This window comes from Phocoena phocoena, chromosome 9 (genome assembly GCF_963924675.1).
Source record: "Phocoena phocoena chromosome 9, mPhoPho1.1, whole genome shotgun sequence".
NCBI lineage: Eukaryota > Metazoa > Chordata > Mammalia > Artiodactyla > Phocoenidae > Phocoena > Phocoena phocoena.
Window position 1 is genome coordinate 84187968 of NC_089227.1, and position 21265 is coordinate 84209232.

At 37.6% G+C, this 21265-nt stretch overlaps 1 protein-coding gene across 1 annotated transcript in view; it reads right to left on the bottom strand.

Moving 5' to 3' along the window:
• The window catches only part of COPG2 (COPI coat complex subunit gamma 2), a 129366-nt gene that overhangs the window by 64171 nt on the left and 43930 nt on the right, over nucleotides 1-21265 (bottom strand). The window contains exons 10-11 of the mRNA XM_065884270.1: nucleotides 1731-1864; nucleotides 656-723 (exon numbers count right to left, since the gene is read on the bottom strand). Coding sequence (XP_065740342.1) covers nucleotides 656-723; nucleotides 1731-1864 — 202 coding nt within the window. The remainder of the gene's footprint in view (nucleotides 1-655; nucleotides 724-1730; nucleotides 1865-21265) is intronic.

Consider the following 21265-nt stretch of genomic DNA (forward strand, 5'->3'; position numbering starts at 1 on the left):
AAAAACATAAATAAAATAAAACTTTTATAGTTATTTAATTCATTCTGTGTTTCTGCACTCTATCCTCTAGATTTATGCTGTCCAATATGGTAGTCAATAACCATATGTGACTACTAAGCCTTTGAAATGTGGTTATTCCAAACAGAGGTATGCTGTAAATACAAAATATACACCAGATATCAAAGACTTAGTATGAAAAACAGAAGGTAAAATATATCTCTAATAATTTAATACTGATCACGTTGATAAACTTTATAAATGTTAGGGTAAATAAAATATATGTTTAAAATTAATCTCATCATAAAGAATTTAACGTGGTTACAATAAAATTTAAAATTGCGTATGTGACTCACATAGTATTTCTATTGGATAGTGTCGCTATAGACCAACACTGTCCAAGAGAACTTCCTGCAATGATAGAAATATTCTATATCTGCAGTGTCTAATATGATAGTCACTAACTACATGTGGCTATTGAGCACATGAATAATAGTATAAATGGCCACATCTAAAGCTGCAAATACAAGTGAGGTGCTACAGAAGTGAAGCCCATAAATCATATCTACTAACCTTGGACAGAAAGCCAAATGCTTCGTATTTAATGTTTCTCAATTGAACACTGATACAAGTCAATAGTTAGCAAAGGAACACCTACCTTGTTCAAGGTCCTCACAGCTGCATATCTCAAAGCTGGCTTAGGAGAACTACAGAAAAGCTGAAGAACTAGGAAAGAAAAAAGGTCACTGTGAACATAGCTCATTTCAACATATAGCATGTTTCTGAAAATACAATACATGAAGAATCACATTCAAAATACGCATAAGGAAATTAGATGACAGCATCAAAAATTCACATGGGGCTTCCCTGGTGGCGCAGTGGTTGAGAGTCCACCTGCCGATGCAGGGGACGCGGGTTCATGCCCCGGTCTGGGAGGATCCCACATGCCACGGAGCGGCTGGGCCTGTGAGCCTTGGCCGCTGAGCGTGCATGTCCGGAGCCTGTGCTCCGCAATGGGAGAGGCCACAACAGTGAGAGGCCCGCGTACCGCAAAAAAAAAAAAAGAAAAGAAAAGAAAAAAAAATTCACATGAAAAATACATCATCAAAAATAGAAAAAGTACTTTTTGTTGAGCTATAAAAACTTTATATATAGGAAACAAAGTTTATTTTTTTTTCCTAAAAAAGTTAATATACCCATTAATACCTGAATTTAAAGAGTAGGAATATTTATGGTTGTAAGAATAAATGGGTTTTTTAAACATGGAAAACTGAAGGCATTAAAGTTACTTGTTTTCTAAGTAAAAACTTAAATTTTTTAATATGGGGAAATGATAACTTCAGAAAAAGAAATACAGTCACCCCTCCATATCTGCAGGGGAATGGACCCCGGACCTTCCAGGATGCCTAGCAGATACCAAAATCTGGGGATGCTAAAGACCCTTATATAAAATGGTGTAGCACAATCAGCCCTTGGTATGTATTTGCAGGTTCCACATCTGAGGATTCAACGAACTGTGAATCGATTGGGTTGAATTGGTGGGATGTGGAACCCAAGGATATGGAGGTACAATTTTAACTAAAAAACAGCTAAAATAAACCATTTATGTATCAAAATGTAAAAACTATATATACAGAGCTAAGGTTCAAAAATACCTATTCTGTAGACCTATGGAACTTAAAACAAAAACATAAGAAAATAAACAAAAGCCAGTTATCAAATATACAACTAACCTGAAACAGCAGGTGCCAACTCCCTTGCAGTACAGTTAGGAAGATGGATGATAGCTGAAGCAGCTTCATAAATAACCATTTCATGTTTATTTCGCAAGCAGCTCTCAATGAAATCGAAGACTGGACTTTCATGGCTGACAATAAATATACACAGGCCATAATTAGATATCATAAAGAACAGAGACAATGTGCATAGTGGCTAAATGCACAGACAGGGGGACTTCCCTGGTGGCACAGTGGTTAAGACTCCATGCTCCCAATGCAGGGGGCCTGGGTTCAATCCCTGGTCAGGGAATTAGATCCCACATGCATGCCGCAACTGAGAGTTCATATGCTACAACTAAGGAGCCTGTGTGCTGCAACTAAGGAGCCAGTGAGCCGCAACTAACAAGCCCACAAGCTGCAACTAACAAGCCCACGAGCCGCAATTAAGACCTGGTGCGACCAAATAAATAAAATTTTTTTTTTAAAAAAAGCAAAGACAGAATGAGAAGCACTTTTGGAATTATGAATGAAGGACCTCTGAAAATACACTCCTCCATAAAAGCAATGAGAATACTGGTGTAAATTTTCAAAATCAACTTTTTCAGCACACTAGAAGTTAGCTAAAGGATTGCAACAATCCTAGGAACATTTATTCAAGAGGAACAGCTGAATCTTCATAAGAACAGTAAGCTTTCTGGTATTTTAACTTGCTCTATTTCATACCCTCTTCCCAGCTTCATGGTAGCCTTGGAAACCTGGGCCTCAGAACCACACTAGTTATGAAAGCCAGCAGCCTAGTAGCCACTGAAGGAGGCAGATGAATTTGGAGCACCATCAAAAGCCCTGTTCCCAGAGCACTGTCACTACTTGACCTGAATGATGCTCCTTAAAAAAAGCCCCATTCATGAAGCTAATTTTTTGGCCACACTACACAGCATGTGGGATCTCAGTTCCCCAACCAGGGGTCAAGCCCATGCACTCTGCAGTGGAAGCGTGGAGTCCAAACCACTGGACCACCAGGGAATTCCCGAAGCTAATTTTTATTTCATCTAACTCTGAGGACACTCAGTGAGGAAAGCCCTATCCCCAGGAGGTTTGTCTCCAAAAAACGGCGGCAATTGCTTAACACTGCAGTTGCCACAGGTACTGATTCTAGTTGGCGCAAACAAGAGTCTGGCCAAAAAAACTTAAAAGGAAAATCTAAGAAATGAGATGCCCATAAGGGGCTTTAATTTCTGACATATTCCTGGGGATCTAGAAGGCTGTGCAAATACCCAGGAAAGAGCTTACAGAGCTCTAGCCTCTCACCCATGCTTGACTTTGAGTTTCTGCACAATTAGGAAGGGAAGACTAAGGCACAGTTATGCATACCCCAACACACAAAATGCCCACTGAAAAAAAGATGGGAGACATGTTGGTCAAAAGCATTTAAGAAAATCTGTCAAATCATTATCCGAAGACTCAGCTAACCAAGCAGACTTCAGTAGCCACACATGACAAGGAATAAGGACTGCAGAATTAGTCCAGGAAAGTCACTAAACAAACAACAACAACAAACAGCAACAAAAATAAACTCTGAGAATGGAAAAGGGGGAAATAAGATTGTCAGTTACCACAGTATATTAAATATCCAGTTTTTGACAAAAAGCTATGACACACAAAGAAATAGTGAGGTATGGCCCATATACAGTGAAAAAAAGCAGTCAATAGAAATTATTCTTGAGGGAGCCCAGATGTTGGATTTACTAGGCAAAGCCTTTAAGTCAACTAATATAAATATGTTCAAAGAAGCAAAAGAAACCACATCTAAAGAATTAAAGGGAATTAAAAAGTTAAAGGCATGACAATCATGCCTCACCCAAGAGAGAGTATCAATAAAGAGGAAAAAATTAGTTGTTTTTTTTTTTAAAGGAACCAAATAGAAACTCTGGATTTGGAAAGTGCATAACTAGAATAAAAATTTCAAATCTGCTCAGATAAAAAAACAAGTACCTACAATACGCTGCCTACAAGAGACTCACTTTAGGGCAAAAGTCACACATAGATTGAAAGTGAGGGGATGGAAAAAGATACTTCATGCAAATGGAAACAATAAGAAAGCAGGAGTAGCGATATTCGTATCAGACAAAACAGACTTTAAAACAAAGTCCAAAAAGAAAGACAAAGAAGGACACTATATAATGATAAAGGGATTAATACAAGAAGAGGACATTACACTTGTTAACGTATATATGCACCCAATGTAGGAACACCTAAATATACAAAATAAATACTAACAGACATAAAGGGAGAAATTGACAGGAATACAATAATAGTAGGAGACTTTAACACCCCACTGACATCAATGGACAGATCTTTCAGACAGAAAATCAATAAGGCAAGAGAGATCCTAAATGACACAACAGAACAGATGTACTTAATTGGTATCTACAGGACACTTCATCCAAAAAAAACAAAAAAAAAACAAAATACACATTCTTTTCAAGTGCTCATGGAACATTCTCTAGGATAGACCACACATGAGGACACAAAACAAGCCTCAATGAATTTAAGAAGAAATTATTTCAAGCATTTTTTCTGACCACAACAGTATCAAACTAGAAATCAACCACAGAAAGAAAAATGGGAAAAAAAATCACACGGAGACTAAACAACATCCTACTAAAAAATCAATGAGTCAACAATGAAATCAAAGAGGAAATCAGAAAATACCTCGAGACAAACGACAATGAAAACACAACCTTACAAAATCTATGCGATGCAGCAGAAGTAGTTCAAAGAGGGAAATTCAGAGCGATACAGGCCTTTCTTGAGCAACAAGTAAAATCTCAAGCAAATAACCTAACCTACCACCTAAAAGAATTAGAAAAAAGAAAAATAAACAAAAGCCAAAGTCATTAGAAGGAAGGAAATAATAAAGATCAGAGAGGAAATAAATAAAATAGAGATCAAAACAATAGAAAAGCTCGATAAAACCAAGAGCTGGTTTTTTTGAAAGGATAAACAAAATCGACAAACCTCTAGCCAGGCTAACAAGAAGAAAAGAGAGAAGACCCAAATAAACAAAATAAGAAATGAGAAAAAACAACCAATACTGCAGAAATACAAAAAGTCATAAGAAAATACTATGAACAGTTATAAACCAACAAATTGAACAACCGAGAAGAAACAGAAAAGGTTTTAGAAACATAGCCAGAATTGAATCAAGAAGAAACATAATTTGAACAGACCAATCACTAGAAGTGAACTAGAATCTGTAATAAAAAACAAACAAAAAAACTAAAAAAACTCCCCACAAACAAAATCCAGGACCAGATGGCTTAACTGGGGAATTCAACCAAACATACAAAGAGGAACGTATACCTATCCTTCTCAAATTATTCCAAAAGACTTAAGAGGAGGAAACACTCCCAAAGTCAGTTTATGCAGCCACCATCACCCTGATACCAAAAACAAAGACACTACAAATAAAAGAAAATTACTGGCCAATATCTTTGACAAATAGAGATGCAAAAATCCTCAACAAAATTTAAGCAAGCCAACTCCAACAACACATATAAAGGATCATACACCATGATCAAGTTGGATTCTTACCAGGGTCACAAAGATGGTTCAACATATGCAAATCAATCAATGTGATATACCACATCAACAAAAGAAACGACAAAAACCACATGATCATCTCAATAGATGTAGAAAAAGCATGTGATAAAATTCAACACCCATTCACGATGAAAACTCTCACTGAAGTGAGTATAGGGGGAATACATCTCAACATAATAAAAACCATTTACGACAAACCCAGAGCCAACACAATACTCAACAGTGAAAAGCCGAAAGCCTTCCCACTAAATTCTGGAACAAGACAAGGGTGCCCACTCTTACCACTGCTATTCAACATATTTTTGGAAGTCCTAGCCTCAGCAACCAGACAAGAAAAAGAAATAAAATGTATCCAAATTGGAAGGGAAGAGGTAAAATTGTCATTATATGCAGATGACACAATACTCTATACAGAAAACCCTAAAGACTCCACACAAAAACTATTAGAACTAATAAATGAATTCAGCAAGGTAGCAGGGTACAAGATTAATATACAGAAATCTGCATTTCTTTACAGTAACAATGAAATATCAGAAAGTAAAAAAAAAAAGTTTAAAATCGCACTAAACACACACAAAAACACAGGAATAAACCTAACCAAGGAGGTGAAAGACCTATATGCTGATAACTCTAAAACACTGATAAAGGAAACTGAAGATGATTCACAGAAATGAAAAGATATCCCACGCTCTTGGATCGGAAGAATTAATATTATTAAAATGGCCATACTACTGAAAGCAATCTACAGATTTAATGCTATATCTATCAAATTACCCATGACATTTTTCACAGAACTAGAACAAATAATCCTAAAATTTATATGGAATCACAGAAGGCCCCGAATTGGCAAAGCAATTCTGAGGAAAAAGAACAAAGCTGGAGGTATAACTCTCCCAGACTTCAGACAATACTACAAAGCTACACTAATCAAAACACTGTGGTATTGGCACAAAAGCAGACATACAGATCAATGGAACAGAATAGAGAGCCCAGAAACAAACCCATACAATTAATCTTCAGCAAAGGAGGCAAGAATATACAATGGAGAAAACACAGTGCCTTCAGCAAATGGTGTTGGGAAAGCTGGACAGCTATTTGTAAATCAATGAAATTAGAACACTCCTTCACATCATATACAAAAATAAACTCAAAATGCCTTAAAGACACATATAGGATGTGACACCGTAAAACTCCTAGAAGACAGGCAAAACATTCTTTGACATAAATAGTAGCAATATTTTCTTAGACCAGTCTCCCAAGGCAATAGAAAAAAAACCAAAAATAAACGGGACCTAATCAAACTTAAAAGCTTCTGCATAGCAAAGGAAACCATCAACGAAATGAAAATACAACCTATAGAATGTGAGAAAATATTTGCAAACAATGTGACTGACAAGGGGTTAATTTCCAAAATATAAAAACAGCTCATAAAACTCAATATCAAAAAAACAAACAACCCAATCAAAAAATGAGCAGATGACATAGACATTTTTCCAAAGAAGATATACAGATGGCCAACATGCATATGAAAAGATGGTCAAGGGCTTCCCTGGTGGCGCAGTGGTTGAGAGTCCGCCTGCTGATGCAGGGGACGCGGGTTCGTGCCCCAGTCCGGGAGGATCCCACATGCCGCAGAGCTGCTGGCCCCGTGAGCCATGGCCGCTGAGCCTGTGGGTCCGGAGCCTGTGCTCCGCAACGGGAGAGGCCACAACAGTGAGAAGCCCACGTACCACAAAAAAAAAAAAAAAAAAAGATGGTCAATATCACTAATTAAATGCAAATCAAAACCACAAGGAGGTATCGCTTTACACCAGTCAGAATGGCTATCATCAAAAAGTCTATAAATAGGGCTTCCCTGGTGGCGCAGTGGTTCAGAGTCCGCCTGCCAATGCAGGGGACACGGGTTCATGCCCAGGTCCGGGAGGATCCCACATGCCGCAGAGCTGCTGGCCCCGTGAGCCATGGCGGCTGAGCCTGCGCATCCGGAGCCTGTGCTCCGCAATGGGAGAAGCCACAACAGTGAGAGGCATGTGTACCGCAAAAAAAAAAAAAAGTCTATAAATAATAAATGCTGGAAAGGGTGTGGAGAAAAGGGAACCCTCCTACACTGTTGGTGGGAATGTAAACTGGTGCAACCAGTAAGTAGGGAAAACAGTATGGAGTTTCCTTAAAAAACTAAAAATAGAGCTACCAAATGATCCAGCAATCCTATTCTTGGGCATATAACCAGAAAAGACAAAAACTCTAATTCGAAAAGATACATGCACCCCAATGTTCATAGCAGCATTATTTACAACAGCCAAGACATGGAAGCAACCTAAGTATCCATCAACAGATGAATGGATAAAGAAGAGGTAATATGCATATATATATAATACACACACACACACACACACACACACACACACACAATTACTCAGCCATAAAAAAGAATGAATCACTTTGCTGTACACCTGAAACACAGTAGTGTAAATCAACTGTACTTCAATTTTTAAAAAACTGAGAGAGTTCAGAAACAACTTATAAAAAATTCAAATCTGCAATTCAACAGCTGATTTGCACTGACAGTAGAAAAAGCCAGAAAACTTGAGGATAGGTTAAACTGAGATAATCTAGCTGAGGAAAATAAAGAATGAAGGAAAAAAAAAAAAACAGAGCCTTGGAGACCTATGGAATACGACTAAGTGTACCAACATTTTCACGATAGGAGTCCCAGAAGGAAAGGAGAGAGACAAAGGGACAAAAGGAATATCCTGAGAAATAATGACCAAAAACTACCAAAATTTGTTAAAAATATTAATCTACACACTTGAGAAGCTCAACAAATCCCAAGTTGGAAAAATAAAAAAAGATCCAAATATAGACACACCATAATCAAAGTGCTGAAAGCATAAGACAAAGAGAAAATCTTGACAGAAGCAAGATAAAAGCTACTCATCACATTGTACAGGGGAGCAACAATACAATTAGTGTCTTTTCACCTGAAACAATGAAATAGAGAATGTCATATTCAAAGTGTTGAAATAAAAAGATAAAAATTCTCTATCCAGCAGAACTATGTTCCAAAAATGAAGGCTAATAAAAGGACATGCCCAGATAAGCAGTGACTGAGACAATGTATTGCTAACATACCTGATTTATAAAAAATACTAAACGAAGTCTGTTAAATGGAAAGACTGACTCCAGTGACATGAATAATCAATGAGAAATAAAGAGCACCAGAAATGGTAAATATGAGTTAATATAAATTATTCTACAAATAATTTTTTTCATTTCTCTTAACTAATTAAAGGACATAAAATTATATAAAAATAATTATAACACTGCATTATTGGATAATGCTCATATATGTAATATATGACAATAATAGCAAACAGGAGCAGGGAGAGAACAGAATTATACTGGAGCAAAGATTCTATATTTTACTAAAATTAAATTAGTCTTAATCTGAAGTAAATCATGGTAAATTAAAATGCATATTCTAATCCCCAGAGAAACAACTTTTTTTTTTTCTTTTTTTGCAGTATGCGGGCCTCTCACTGCTGCGGTCTCTCCCGTTGTGGAGCACAGGCTCTGGACGTGCAGGCCCAGCGGCCATGGCCCACGGGCCTAGCCGCTCCGCGGCATGTGGGATCCTCCCGGACCGGGGCACGAACCCGCATCCCCTGCATCAGCAGACAGACCCCCAACCACTGCGCCACCAGGGAAGCCCGAGAAACAACTTTTTAAACAGTAAAAATATTGACAGAGAAATTAAAATGATTCAATGAAAATTTTATTTAACGCAAAAGAAGGCAGTCAAAGAGGAAGAGAGGAACAAAAAAGACACTTCTATAGAAAAAACAGCAAAATGGTGAAGGTAAATACAACCATGTCAATAATTATATTAAATGTGAAAGGTCTAAACACCCCAACCAAAAGATAGAGATTGCCAGACAGGATAAAAAAGCAAGATCAAACTATGTGCCGTCTACAAGAGATACACATTAGATTCAAAGATACAAATGAGATGAAAGTAAAGTGATGGGAAAAGATATGCCATGCAAACTAATCATAAGAGATCAGGAGTGGCTATATTAATATCAGACAGAGAATTTAAGACAAAATATTACAAGAAACAAAAAGAGACATAATGAGAAGCTGCTCAATACATCAGGATGATATAACAATGATAAACATATACACACTTAACAACAGAGCCTCAAAATATATGAAGCAAAACTTAACACTAGGGCTTCCCTGGTGGCGCAGTGGTTGGAGTCTGCTCCCAGTGCAGGGGTGCAGGTTTCTGCCCCAGTCCGGGAGGATCCCACGTACCGCGGGGCAGCTGGGCCCATGAGCCATGGCCACTGGGCTGTGCATCCAGAGCCTGTGCTCTGTGACAGGAGGGGCCACAGCAGTGAGAGGCCCGCGTACCGCAAAAAACAAAAACGAAAAAAAAAAAAAACTTAACACTAAAGGAGAAATAGATCTTTTAACAATAAGAGCTGGAGATGTCTATACCTACCCAATAGCTGATAGAACAACTAGACAAAATCATCAGGGATATAGAGGACCTGAACAATTTAATTCCTCAACTCAACTTAGAACATTCAACCCAGTGACTATAAAATACATTCTTTTCAAGTGCACATGGACAGTTCTCAAAGACAGATTAAATGCCAGTCATAAAGTAAGTCTCAATACATTTAAAAGGATAGAAATCATCAAAGCATATTCCCCAACCACGACTGAAGTAAATTATAAATTAGCAACAGAAAATAAAGGAAATCCCCAATATTTGGAAATTAAACAACTTATTTCTAAGTAACCCATGTATCCAGAATAAATCAAATGGAAAACAAGAAAAAATCTGAAACAGAATGACAACACCACCACAGTAAATCAAAATTTATGAGATGTAGCCAAAACAATGCTTGGAGGGAAATTTACAGCTCTAACCACCTATACGAGAAAAGAAGAAAGGTCTCAAATCAGTAACCTAAGTATCCACGATAAAGAAATTAGAAAAAGAAGAGTAAACCAAGTCCACAGCAAGAAGAAAGTAAATAAAGATCAGAGAAAAGATCGATGGACTAGAATGCAGAAAAATAACAATGAAAAAAAATGAACGAAGCACAAAGCTAGTTCTTTGAAAAAATTCAACAAAATTGACAAACCTTTAGCTAGACTAAACAAGGAAAAAAAAAAGCGAAGAATACAAATTACCAAAATCAGGAATGAAGTAAAGGACAACACTACTGACCCTAAAGGAATTTAAATGATTATAAGAGAATATTATGAACAACTATATGCCAACAAATTAGATAACTTAGATGAAATGGCAAAATCCCTAGAAATACCAAACTACCAAACTTGACTTACAAAGAAATATAGAATCTAAACAGACCTATGAGTTAGTTACTTAAAACCTTCCCTCAAGAGCTTCCCTGGTGGCGCAGTGGTTGAGAGTCTGCCTGCTGAGGCAGGGAACACGGGTTCGTGCCCCGGTCCAGGAAGATCCCACATGCCACGGAGCAGCTGGGCCCGTGAGCCATGGCCACTGAGCCTGCACGTCCAGAGCCTGTGCTCCACAACTGGAGAGGCCACAGCAGTGAGAGGCCCGAGTACTGCAAAAAAAACCCAAAACCTTCTCTCAAAAAAAGCAAAGGTCACAACAGCTTCATTGGTTAATTCTATCAAATATTTAAAGAAATAATACCAATCCTTCACACACTCTTTTATAACATAAATGAGGGTACACTACCTCCCAGCTAATGATGTGATGCCATTATTACCTGGATAACAAAGCCTGACAAATTCTCAGAAAACAACAGACCAATATCCCTCCTGACATAGACATATGAACTCTTTAACAAAATATCAGCAACCTGAATCCACCAATACATAAAAAGAATTATATATCATGATCAAGTAGCATTTTTCCCAAGAATGCAAACAAAATTGATTTAACATCAGAAAATCATGAGGACCTTCAAAATGGCAGAGGAGTAAGACGCGGAGATCACCTTCCTCCCCACAAATACATCAAAAATACATCTACATGTGTAACAACTCCTACTGAACACCGGCAGAAGACCTCAGACTTCCCAAAAGGGAACAGAAGCCCTCAGGCGACCTAAACGCAGAGGGAGGGCCAAATCCAAAGCTGAACGCCAGGAGCCGTGTGAACAAGGAAGGGGAAATTTCTCCTAGAAGCCTCAGGAGCAATAAACTTGATGTACCCTGCATCTGTGGAAAACCTGAATAGACAACGAATTATCCCAAAATTGAGGTGGTAGACTTTGGGAGCAACTGTAGAATGGGGTTTGCTTTCAGCATCTAATTTGTTTCTGATTTTATGTTTATCTTAGTTTAGTATTTAGAGCTTATCATTGGTAGATTTGTTTACTGACTTGGTTGCTCTCTTCCTTTTATATATATTATATATTTTTTCCTTTTTCTCTCTTTGTGAGTGTGTATGTGTGTATGCTTCTTTGTGTGATTTTGTCTGTATACCTTTGCTTTTACCATTTGTCCTAGGGTTCTGTCTGTCCACTTTTTTTTTTAGCATAGTTTTTACTGCTTGTTATCATTGGTGGATTTGTTTATTGGTTTGGTTGCTCTCCTTTTTTTAAATTATTTTTATTTTTAATAATTTTTTACTTTAATAACTTTATTTTTTCTTTCTTTCTTTTTCTTTCTCCCTTTTCTTCTGAGCTGTGTGGCTGACAGGGTCTTGGTGCTCTGGCCGGGTGTCAGGCCTGAGCCTCTTACGTGGGAGAGCCAAGTTCAGGACATTGGACCACCAGAGACCTCCCGGCCCCATGTAATATCAAACAGCAAAAGCTCTCCCAGAGATCTCCATCTCAACGCTAAGACCCAGCTCCACTCAACGACCAGCAAGCTACAGGTCTGGACACCCCATACCAAACAACTAGCAAGACAGGAACACAACCCCACCCATTAGCAGAGAGGCTGCCTAAAATCATAATAAGTTCACAGACACCCCAAAACACACCACCAGACGTGATACTGCCCACCAGAAAGACAAGACCCAGCCTCATCCACCAGAACACAGGCACCAGTCCCCTCCACCAGGAAGCCTACACAACCCACTGTACCAGCCTTACACACTGAGGGCAGACACCGAAAACAACGGGAACAACGAATCTGCAGCCTGGGAAAAAGGAGATTCCAAGCACAGTAAGTTAAGCAAAATGAGAAGACAGAGAAACACACAGCATATGAAGGAGTAAGGTAAAAACCCACCAGACCAAACAAATGAAGAGGAAATAGGCAGTCTACCTGAAAAATAATTCAGAGTAATGATAGTAAAATGATCCAAAATCTTGGAAATAGAATGGAGAAAATACAAGAAAAGTTTAACAAGGACCTGGAAGAACTAAAGAGCAAACAAACAATGATGAACAACACAATAAATGAAATTTAAGATTCTCTAGAAGGAATCAATAGAAGAATAACAGAGGCAGAAGAATGGATAAGTGACCTGGAATATAAAATAGTGGTAATTACTACCACAGAGCAGAAATAAAGAAACAAGAACGAAAAGAATTGGGGACAGTCTCAGAGACCTCTGGGACAACATTAAATGCACCAACATTCAAATTATAGAGGTCCCAGAAGAAGAAGAGAAAAAGAAACAGAGTGGGAAGATATTTGAAGAGATTATAGTTGAAAACTTCCCTAATATGGGAAAGGAAATAGTCAATCAAGTCCAAGCACAAAGAGTCCCATACAGAATAAATCCAAGGAGAAACACGCCAAGACACATATTAATCAAACTATCAAAAATTAAATACAAAGAAAAAATATTAAAAGAGAAAATCAACAAATAACAAACAAGGGAATCCCCATAAGGTTAACAGCTGATTTCTCAGCAGAAACTCTGCAAGCCAGAAGGGTGTGGTAGGACATACTTAAAGTGATGAAAAGGAAAAACCTACAACCAAGATTACGCTATCCAGCAAGGATCTCATTCAGATTCGATGGAGAAATTAAAACCTTTACAGCCAAGCAAAAGCTAAGATAATTCAGCACCACCAAACCAGCTTTACAACAAATGCTAAAGGAACTTCTCTAGGCAGGAAACACAAAACAAGGAAAAGACCTACAATAACAAACCCCAAACAATTAAGAAAATGGTAATAGCAACATACATATCGATAATTACCTTAAAGTTAAATGGATTAAATGCTCCAACCAAAAGACATAGACTGGCTGAGTGGATCCAAAAACAAGACCCGTATATTTGCTGTCTACAAGAAACCCACTTCAGACCTAAGGACACATACAGAATGAAAGTGTGGGAATGGAAAAAGAAATTCCATGCAAATGGAAATCAAAAGAAAGCTGGAGTAGCAATTCTTGTATCAGACAAAATAGACTTTAAAATAAAGAGTATTACAAGAGACAAAGAAGGACACTACATAATGATCAAGGGATCAATCCAAGAAGGAGATATAACAGTTGTAAATATTTATGCACCCAACATAAGAGCACCACAATATATAAGGCAAATGCTAACGGCCATAAAAGGGGAAATCAATCAGTAACACAATAATAATAGGGGACTTCAACACCCCACATTCACCAAGGGATAGATCATCCAAAATGAAAATAAATAAGGAAACACAAGCTTTAAGTGATACATTAGGGCCTCCCTGGTGGTGCAGTAGTTGGGAGTCCGCCTGCCGATGCAGGGGACGCGGGTTCGTGCCCCGGTCCGGGGGGATCCCACGTGCCGTGGAGTGGCTGGGCCCGTGAGCCATGGCCGCTGTGCCTGCGCACCAGGAGCACAGCGGGAGAGGCCACAACAGTGAGAGGCCCATGTACCACAAACAAACAAACAAAAAACAACAATAAAAAAAATGATACATTAAACAAGATAGACTTAATTGATATTTATAGGACATTCCATCCCAAAACAACAGAATACATGTTCTTCTCAAGTGCTCATGGAACATTCTCCAGGATAGATCATATCTTGGGTCACAAATTAAGCCTTGGTAAATTTAGGAAAACTGAAACCGTATCAAGTATCTTTTCCAACCACAACACTATGAGACTAGATATCAATTACAGGGAAAAAAATGTGTAAAAAAATACAAACACATGAAGGCTAAACAATACACTACTAAAGAACCAAGAGATAACTGAATAAATCAAAGAGGAAATCAAAAAATACCTAGAAACAAATGACAATGAAAACACGATGACCCAAAACCTATGGGATGCAGAAAAAGCAGTTCTAAGAGGGAAGTTTATAGCAATACAATCCTACCTCAAGAAACAAGAAACACCTCAAATAAAGAACCTAACCTTACACTTAAAGCAATTAGAGAAAGAACAAAAAAAACCCAAAGTTAGCAGAAGGAAAGAAATCATAAAGATCAGATCAGAAATAAATGGAAAAGAAATGAAGGAAACGATAGCAAAGATCGATAAAACTAAAAGCTGGTTCTTTGAGAAGTTAAACGAAATTGATAAACCATTAGCCAGACTCACAAAGAAAAAAAGGGAGAAGACTCAAATCAACAGAATTAGAAATGAAAAAGGAGAAGTAACAACTGACACTGCGGAAATACAAAGGATCACGAGAGATTACTACAAGCAACTATATGCCAATAAAATGGACAACCTAGAAGAAATGGACAAATTCTTAGAAAATCACAACCTTCTGAGACTGAACCAGGAAGAAACAGCAAATGTGAACAGACCAGTCACAAGCACTGAAATTGAAACTGTGATTAAAAATCTCTTCCAACAAACAAAAGCCCAGGACCAGATGGCTTCACAGGTGAATTCTATCAAACATTTAGAGAAGAGCTAACATCTATCCTTCTCAAACTCTTCCAAAATATAGCAGAAGGAGGAACACTCCCCAACTCATTCTACGAGGCCACCTTCACTTTGATACCAAAACCAGACAAAGATGTCACAAAAAAGAAAACTACAGGCCAGTATCACTGACGAACATAGATGCAAAAATCCTCAACAAAATACTAGCAAACAGAATCCAACAGCACATTAAAAGGCTCATGCCCCATGATCAAGTGGGGTTTATGCCAGGAATGCAAGGATTCTTCAATATACGTGAATCAATCAATGTGATACACCATATTAACAAATTAAAGGAGAAAAACCACATGATCATCTCAACAGATGCAGAAAAAGCTTTTGACAAAATTCAACACCGGTTTATGATAAAAACCCTCCAGAAAGTGGGCATAGAGGGAACTTACCTCAAAATAATAAAGGCCATATGGTGAAAAACTGAAACCAGTTCTACTAAGATCAGGAAAAAGACAAGGTTGCCCACTGTCACCACTATTATTCAACATAGTTTTGGAAGTTTTAGCCACAGCAATCAGAGAAGAAAAAGAAATAAAAGGAATACAAATTGGAAAAGAAGTCAAACTGTCACTGTTTGAAGATGACATGATACCATACATAGAGAATCCTAAGGATGCCACCAGAAAACTACTAGAGCTAATCAATGAATTTGGTAAAGTAGTAGGATACAAAATGAATGCACAGAAATCTCTTGCATTCCTATACACTAATGATGAAAAATATGAAAGAGAAATTAAGGAAACACTCCCATTTACCACTGCAACAAGAAGAATAAAATACCTAGGAATAAATCTACCTGGAGACAAAAGACCTGTATGCAGAAAACTGTAAGACACTGATGAAAGAAATTACAGATGATACAAACATATGGAGAGATATACCATATTCTTGGATTGGAAGAGTCAACATTGTGAAAATGACTATACTACCCAAAGCAATCTACAGATTCAATGCAATCCCTAGCAAACTACCAATGGCATTTTTCACAGAACTAGAACAAAAATTTCACAATCTGTATAGAAACACAAAAGACCCCGAATACCCGAAGCAACCGTGAGAAAGAAAAACGGAGCTGGAAGAATCAGGCTCCCGGACTTCAGACTATACTACAAAGTTACAGTAATCAAGACAGTATGGTACTGGCACAAACACAGAAATATAGATCAATGGAACAGGGGAGAAAGCCAAAAGATAAATCACGCACATATGGTCACCTCATCTTTGATAAAGGAGGCAAGAATATACAATGGAAAAAAGGCAACCTCTTCAATAAGTGGTGCTAGGAAAACTGGACAGCTAAATGTAAAAGAATGAAGTTAGAACACTCCCTAACACCATACACACACAAAAAAACCTCAAAATGGATTAAAGACCTAAATATAAGGCCAGACACTATAAATCTCTTAGAGGAAAACACAGGCAGAACACTCTATGACATAAATCACAGCAAGATCCTGTTTGACCCACCTCCTAGAGAAAGATAAATAAAAACAAAAATAAACAAATGGGACCTAATGAAACTTAAAAGCTTTTGCACAGCAAAGGAAAACATAAACAAGACAACCCTCAGAATGGGAGAAAATATTTGCAAACGAAGCAACTGACAAAGCATTAATCTCCAAAATATACAAGCAGCTCATGCAGCTCAATATCAAAAAACAACCCAATCCAAAAATGGGCAGAAGACCTAAATAGACATTTCTCCAAAGAAGATATACAGATTGACAACAAACACATGAAAGGATGCGCAACATCACTACTCATTAGAGAAATGCAAATCAAAACCACAATGAGCTATCACCTCACACCAATCAGAATGACCATCATCAGAAAATCTACAAACAATAAATGCTGGAGAGGGTGTGGAGAAAAGGGAACCCTCTTGCACTGTTGAGGGGAACGTAAATTGATACAGCCACTATGGAGAACAGTATGGAGGTTCCTTAAAAAACTAAAAATAGAACTACCATATGACTGAGCAATCCCACTACTGGGCATATACCCTGAGAAAACCATAATTCAAGAAGAGTCATGTACCACAATGTTCATTGCAGCTCTATTTACAATACCCAGGACATGGAAGCAACCTGAGTGTCCGTCGACAGATGAATGGATAAAGAAGATGTGGCACATATATACAATGGAATATTACTCAGCCATAAAAAGAAACGAAATTGAGTTATTTGTAGTGAGGTGGATGGACCTAGAGTCTGTCATACAGAGTGAAGTAAGTCAGAAAGAGAAAAACAAATACCGTATGCTAACACATATATGTGGATTCTAAAAAAAAAAAAAAATGGTTCTGAAGAACCTAGGGGCAGGACAGGAATAAAGATGCAGATGTAGAGAATGAACTTGAGGACATGGGGAGTGGGAAGGGTAAGCTGGGAAGAAGTGAGATAGTGGCATAGCTAGTGGGAAGCAGCCACATAGCACAGGGAGATCAGGTCCATGCTTTGTGTCCACCTAGAGGGGTGGGATAGGGAGGGTGGGAGAGAGACACAAGAGGGAGGAGATATGGGGATACATGTATATGTATAGCTGATTCACTTTGTTATACAGCAGAAACTAACATACGATTGTAAAGCAATTATACTCCAACAAAGATGTTAAGAAAAACAAAAACACAACAAACAAAAAAACAAACAACCTGATTTAAAAATGGGCAGAAGTACAGAATAGTCATTATTCCAAAGAAGGCATACAGATAGCCAACAGGCACATGTAAAGATGCTCAACATCACTAGTTATTAGAGAAATGCAAATCAAAACCACAATGAGATATCACCTCATACTTGCCAGAACAGACATCATTAAACAGTCCACAAATAACAAATGCTGTGGAGAATGGTGTGGAGAAAAGGGAACCCTCCTACACTGTTGGTGGGAATATAAATTGGTGCAGCCACTATGGAAAACAATATGGAGACTCCTCAGAAAACTAAAAACAGAGCTACCATATGATCCAGCAATTCCACTCCTGGGGATATATTCAAAGAAAAGGAAAATGTTAATTCAAAAAGGTATATGCACCCCAGTGTTCACAGCAGCATTATTTACAACAGCCAAAATATAGAAGCAACCTAAGTGTCCATGAACAGATGAATGGATAAAGAATATGTCGTATATATACACAGGGGAATACCACTCAGCCATAAAAATAAATGAAATTTTACTGTTTGTAACAACATGGATGAACTTGGAGGATATTATGCTAAGTGAAATAAGTCAGAGAAAGACAAATACTGTATGATATCATTTATATGTGGAATCTAAAAAATAAAACAAACTAGTGAATATAACAAAAAAGAAAAAGACTCACACATATAGAGAACAAACTAGTGGTTACCAGTAGGGAGAGGGAAGGGGGAGCGGCAATATAGGGGTAGGAGAGTAAGAGACACAAACTATTATTCATAAAATAAATAAGCTACAAGGATATATTGTACAGCACAGGTAATACACACAAGATTTGATAATGACTAGAAATGGAGTATAACCTTTAAAAATTGTGAATCACTATGTTGTACACCTGAAACATATAATATTGTAAATCAACTCTACCTCAATTTTAAAAAAGGAAAAAGAAAATCACTTTGTGTTACATACCAAATTAATAATAAAAAGGACAGAAACCACATGATCATCTTAACAGGTACAGAAAAAGCAGTCAACAAAATCTAACACCCATTTATGATAAATACTCTCAAAAAGGCTAGAGAATGAAGGGAATCCCCTCAACCTGATAAAGGGCATCTTCATAAAATCCATGGTTAACGTCATGCTTAATGCTTTCCCCTTAAGATCAGGGACAAGGCAAGGATACCTGCTTTCACCACTTCTATTCAACATTGTACTGAAGGTTCAAGATGGTACAATTAGGAAAAAAAGAAATTAAAGACATCTAGTTTGGAAAGGAAGAAGTAAAACTGTATTTGTTCTCAGATGACATGATCCTGTACATGAAAATCCCAAGGAATATAACACACACACACACACACACACACACACACACAAATGGAACAAATAAATGACCATATCAAGGTTACAGGATACAAGATCAACACGTGAAAATCAAAAATCAACAATCAACTGCTGATTTCTATATATTGGCAACAATTAATCCAAAACAAAATTAACAGAACATTTCCATTCACAGCAGCATCAGAAAGAGTAAAATACTTAGAAATAAATTTAATAAAAGCAATGCAAGACTTTTACACTGAAAACTACAAAACCCTGCTGAGAAATCTAAATAAATGGAGAAACAATTTCTGTTCATGGACTGGAAGACTAGATATTGTCAAGATGGAAATTCTCCCAACTTGATTTATCCAAAATAGATCTATTCTATTCAATGTGAGCCCTATCAAAATGCCAGCAGGCTTTTTGTTGTAGAAATTCAAAGCTGATCCTAAAATTATATGGAAATATAAAGGACCCAGAATAGTCAAAACAATTTTCAAAAAACTAAATATAGCAAACATTGACAGATCTGAAGGGAAAAGAGAGCAATTCAATAATAGTAGAAGACTTCAATACCCCACTTTCAATAATGGATAAAACATCCAGACAGAAAATCAATAAGGAAGCAGTGGGCTGGAACTACATTGACCTAACAGACATATACAGAACATTTTGCCCAACAGCAGCAAAATACACATTCTTCTCAAGTGCACAGGGAATGTTCTCCAGAATAGATCACATTAGGTAACAAGTCTTAACAAATTCAAGAAGATTAAAATCATACCAAGTATCTTTTTCAACCACAATGGGATGAAATTAGAATTAACAAAAGGAAACTGGAAAATTCACAAACATACGAAAATTAAACAACACACTCTTGAACAACCAATGGGTCAAAGAAGAAATCAAAAGAGAAATTAGAAAATACCTTCATACAAACAAAAACACAGCATACCAAAACTTATGGGATGCAGTAAAAGCAGTACTAAGAGGGAAGTTCATAGCAAAAACTGTAATTTTTTTAAAGGCCAACTATAATACTGGACATACAAAATCAAAAATAATTGCCAGAGAAATTCTGGAAATTAATAAATGAGTTTAACAAGTGCGGAGTATGGTCATTTTGTCTAAAACTGATCTTCCGGCCACTCAGAAAAGAAGCTGGATTCCTATGAACTTCCATAACAACTGGACTCAGCTAAATGTGTAATCGATTCTGGTCACCCACAAAGCTTGTACTCAAGCTCCTTCCTATCATGCCAAAGGAGGGGCTGGTGCTTCCCCAACAGTAAAGGTGGACATGGAGATTTCTACTACTAGCATGCCATGTCATACATCTGGCAAGGTTTGGATCCCAGCCCTTGATTATGCCAGGGAAGGGCTGCTTCCCTCAAAATTTATGTTAAGCCGTCAAAATAGGTTCTAGGTTATCCAATTTGTTGGCATATTTATACACAGTAGTTTAAAAATCTCAAAACCCAAGGGTCATAATCCCTTTCTCGGGGTGAGAAAAATGGTCCTGATAGACCTCTGTACACTGTCCTAGGATGAAAAGGCAATGTGGAGCCCAGTGCAACTAGTACTGCACCAGTCTATGCGTTTTGCCCAATGAATGTTACTCCAGTAGGTTAGGTATGAGTTTTGCTTGGATATTTGTACTTATTTGCATAAAAATTGTTACAGCAAGGTGGGCATCAAGCCAGGTTTCTACTGTAGCTTTCTGGAAGTGGATCAAAGAATGAGAGGTCATTTGGCAGCATGACCAAAAGAGACTCATTTTGGCAGCATGGCCAGTCATTGGGATGGTTGGTCTCACTAGCTGCCTGTGGAAAAATATCCCTAAAGTCCCAATGAATGAAAAATCTGGGGATAAGATTGCCCAGGTTAGAACTTCTTGGTTTTTATTAATGTTCTTGGTGGGAGTGTCCCAGGAAGAGGCAAACTCAACTGAGGGGAAAGCTAAACAATCCCTGATAAAATTATATACACACACAGAGAGAAGAGAAATAAGGATACAAAACAAGAACTGAGAAACACTACTGCAAATGAATAAGAGAGGAGGATTTGTTCTACCATATATCTACACTATTATAAAGCTGTGATGATAAGGCAATGTTTTGCTGGTA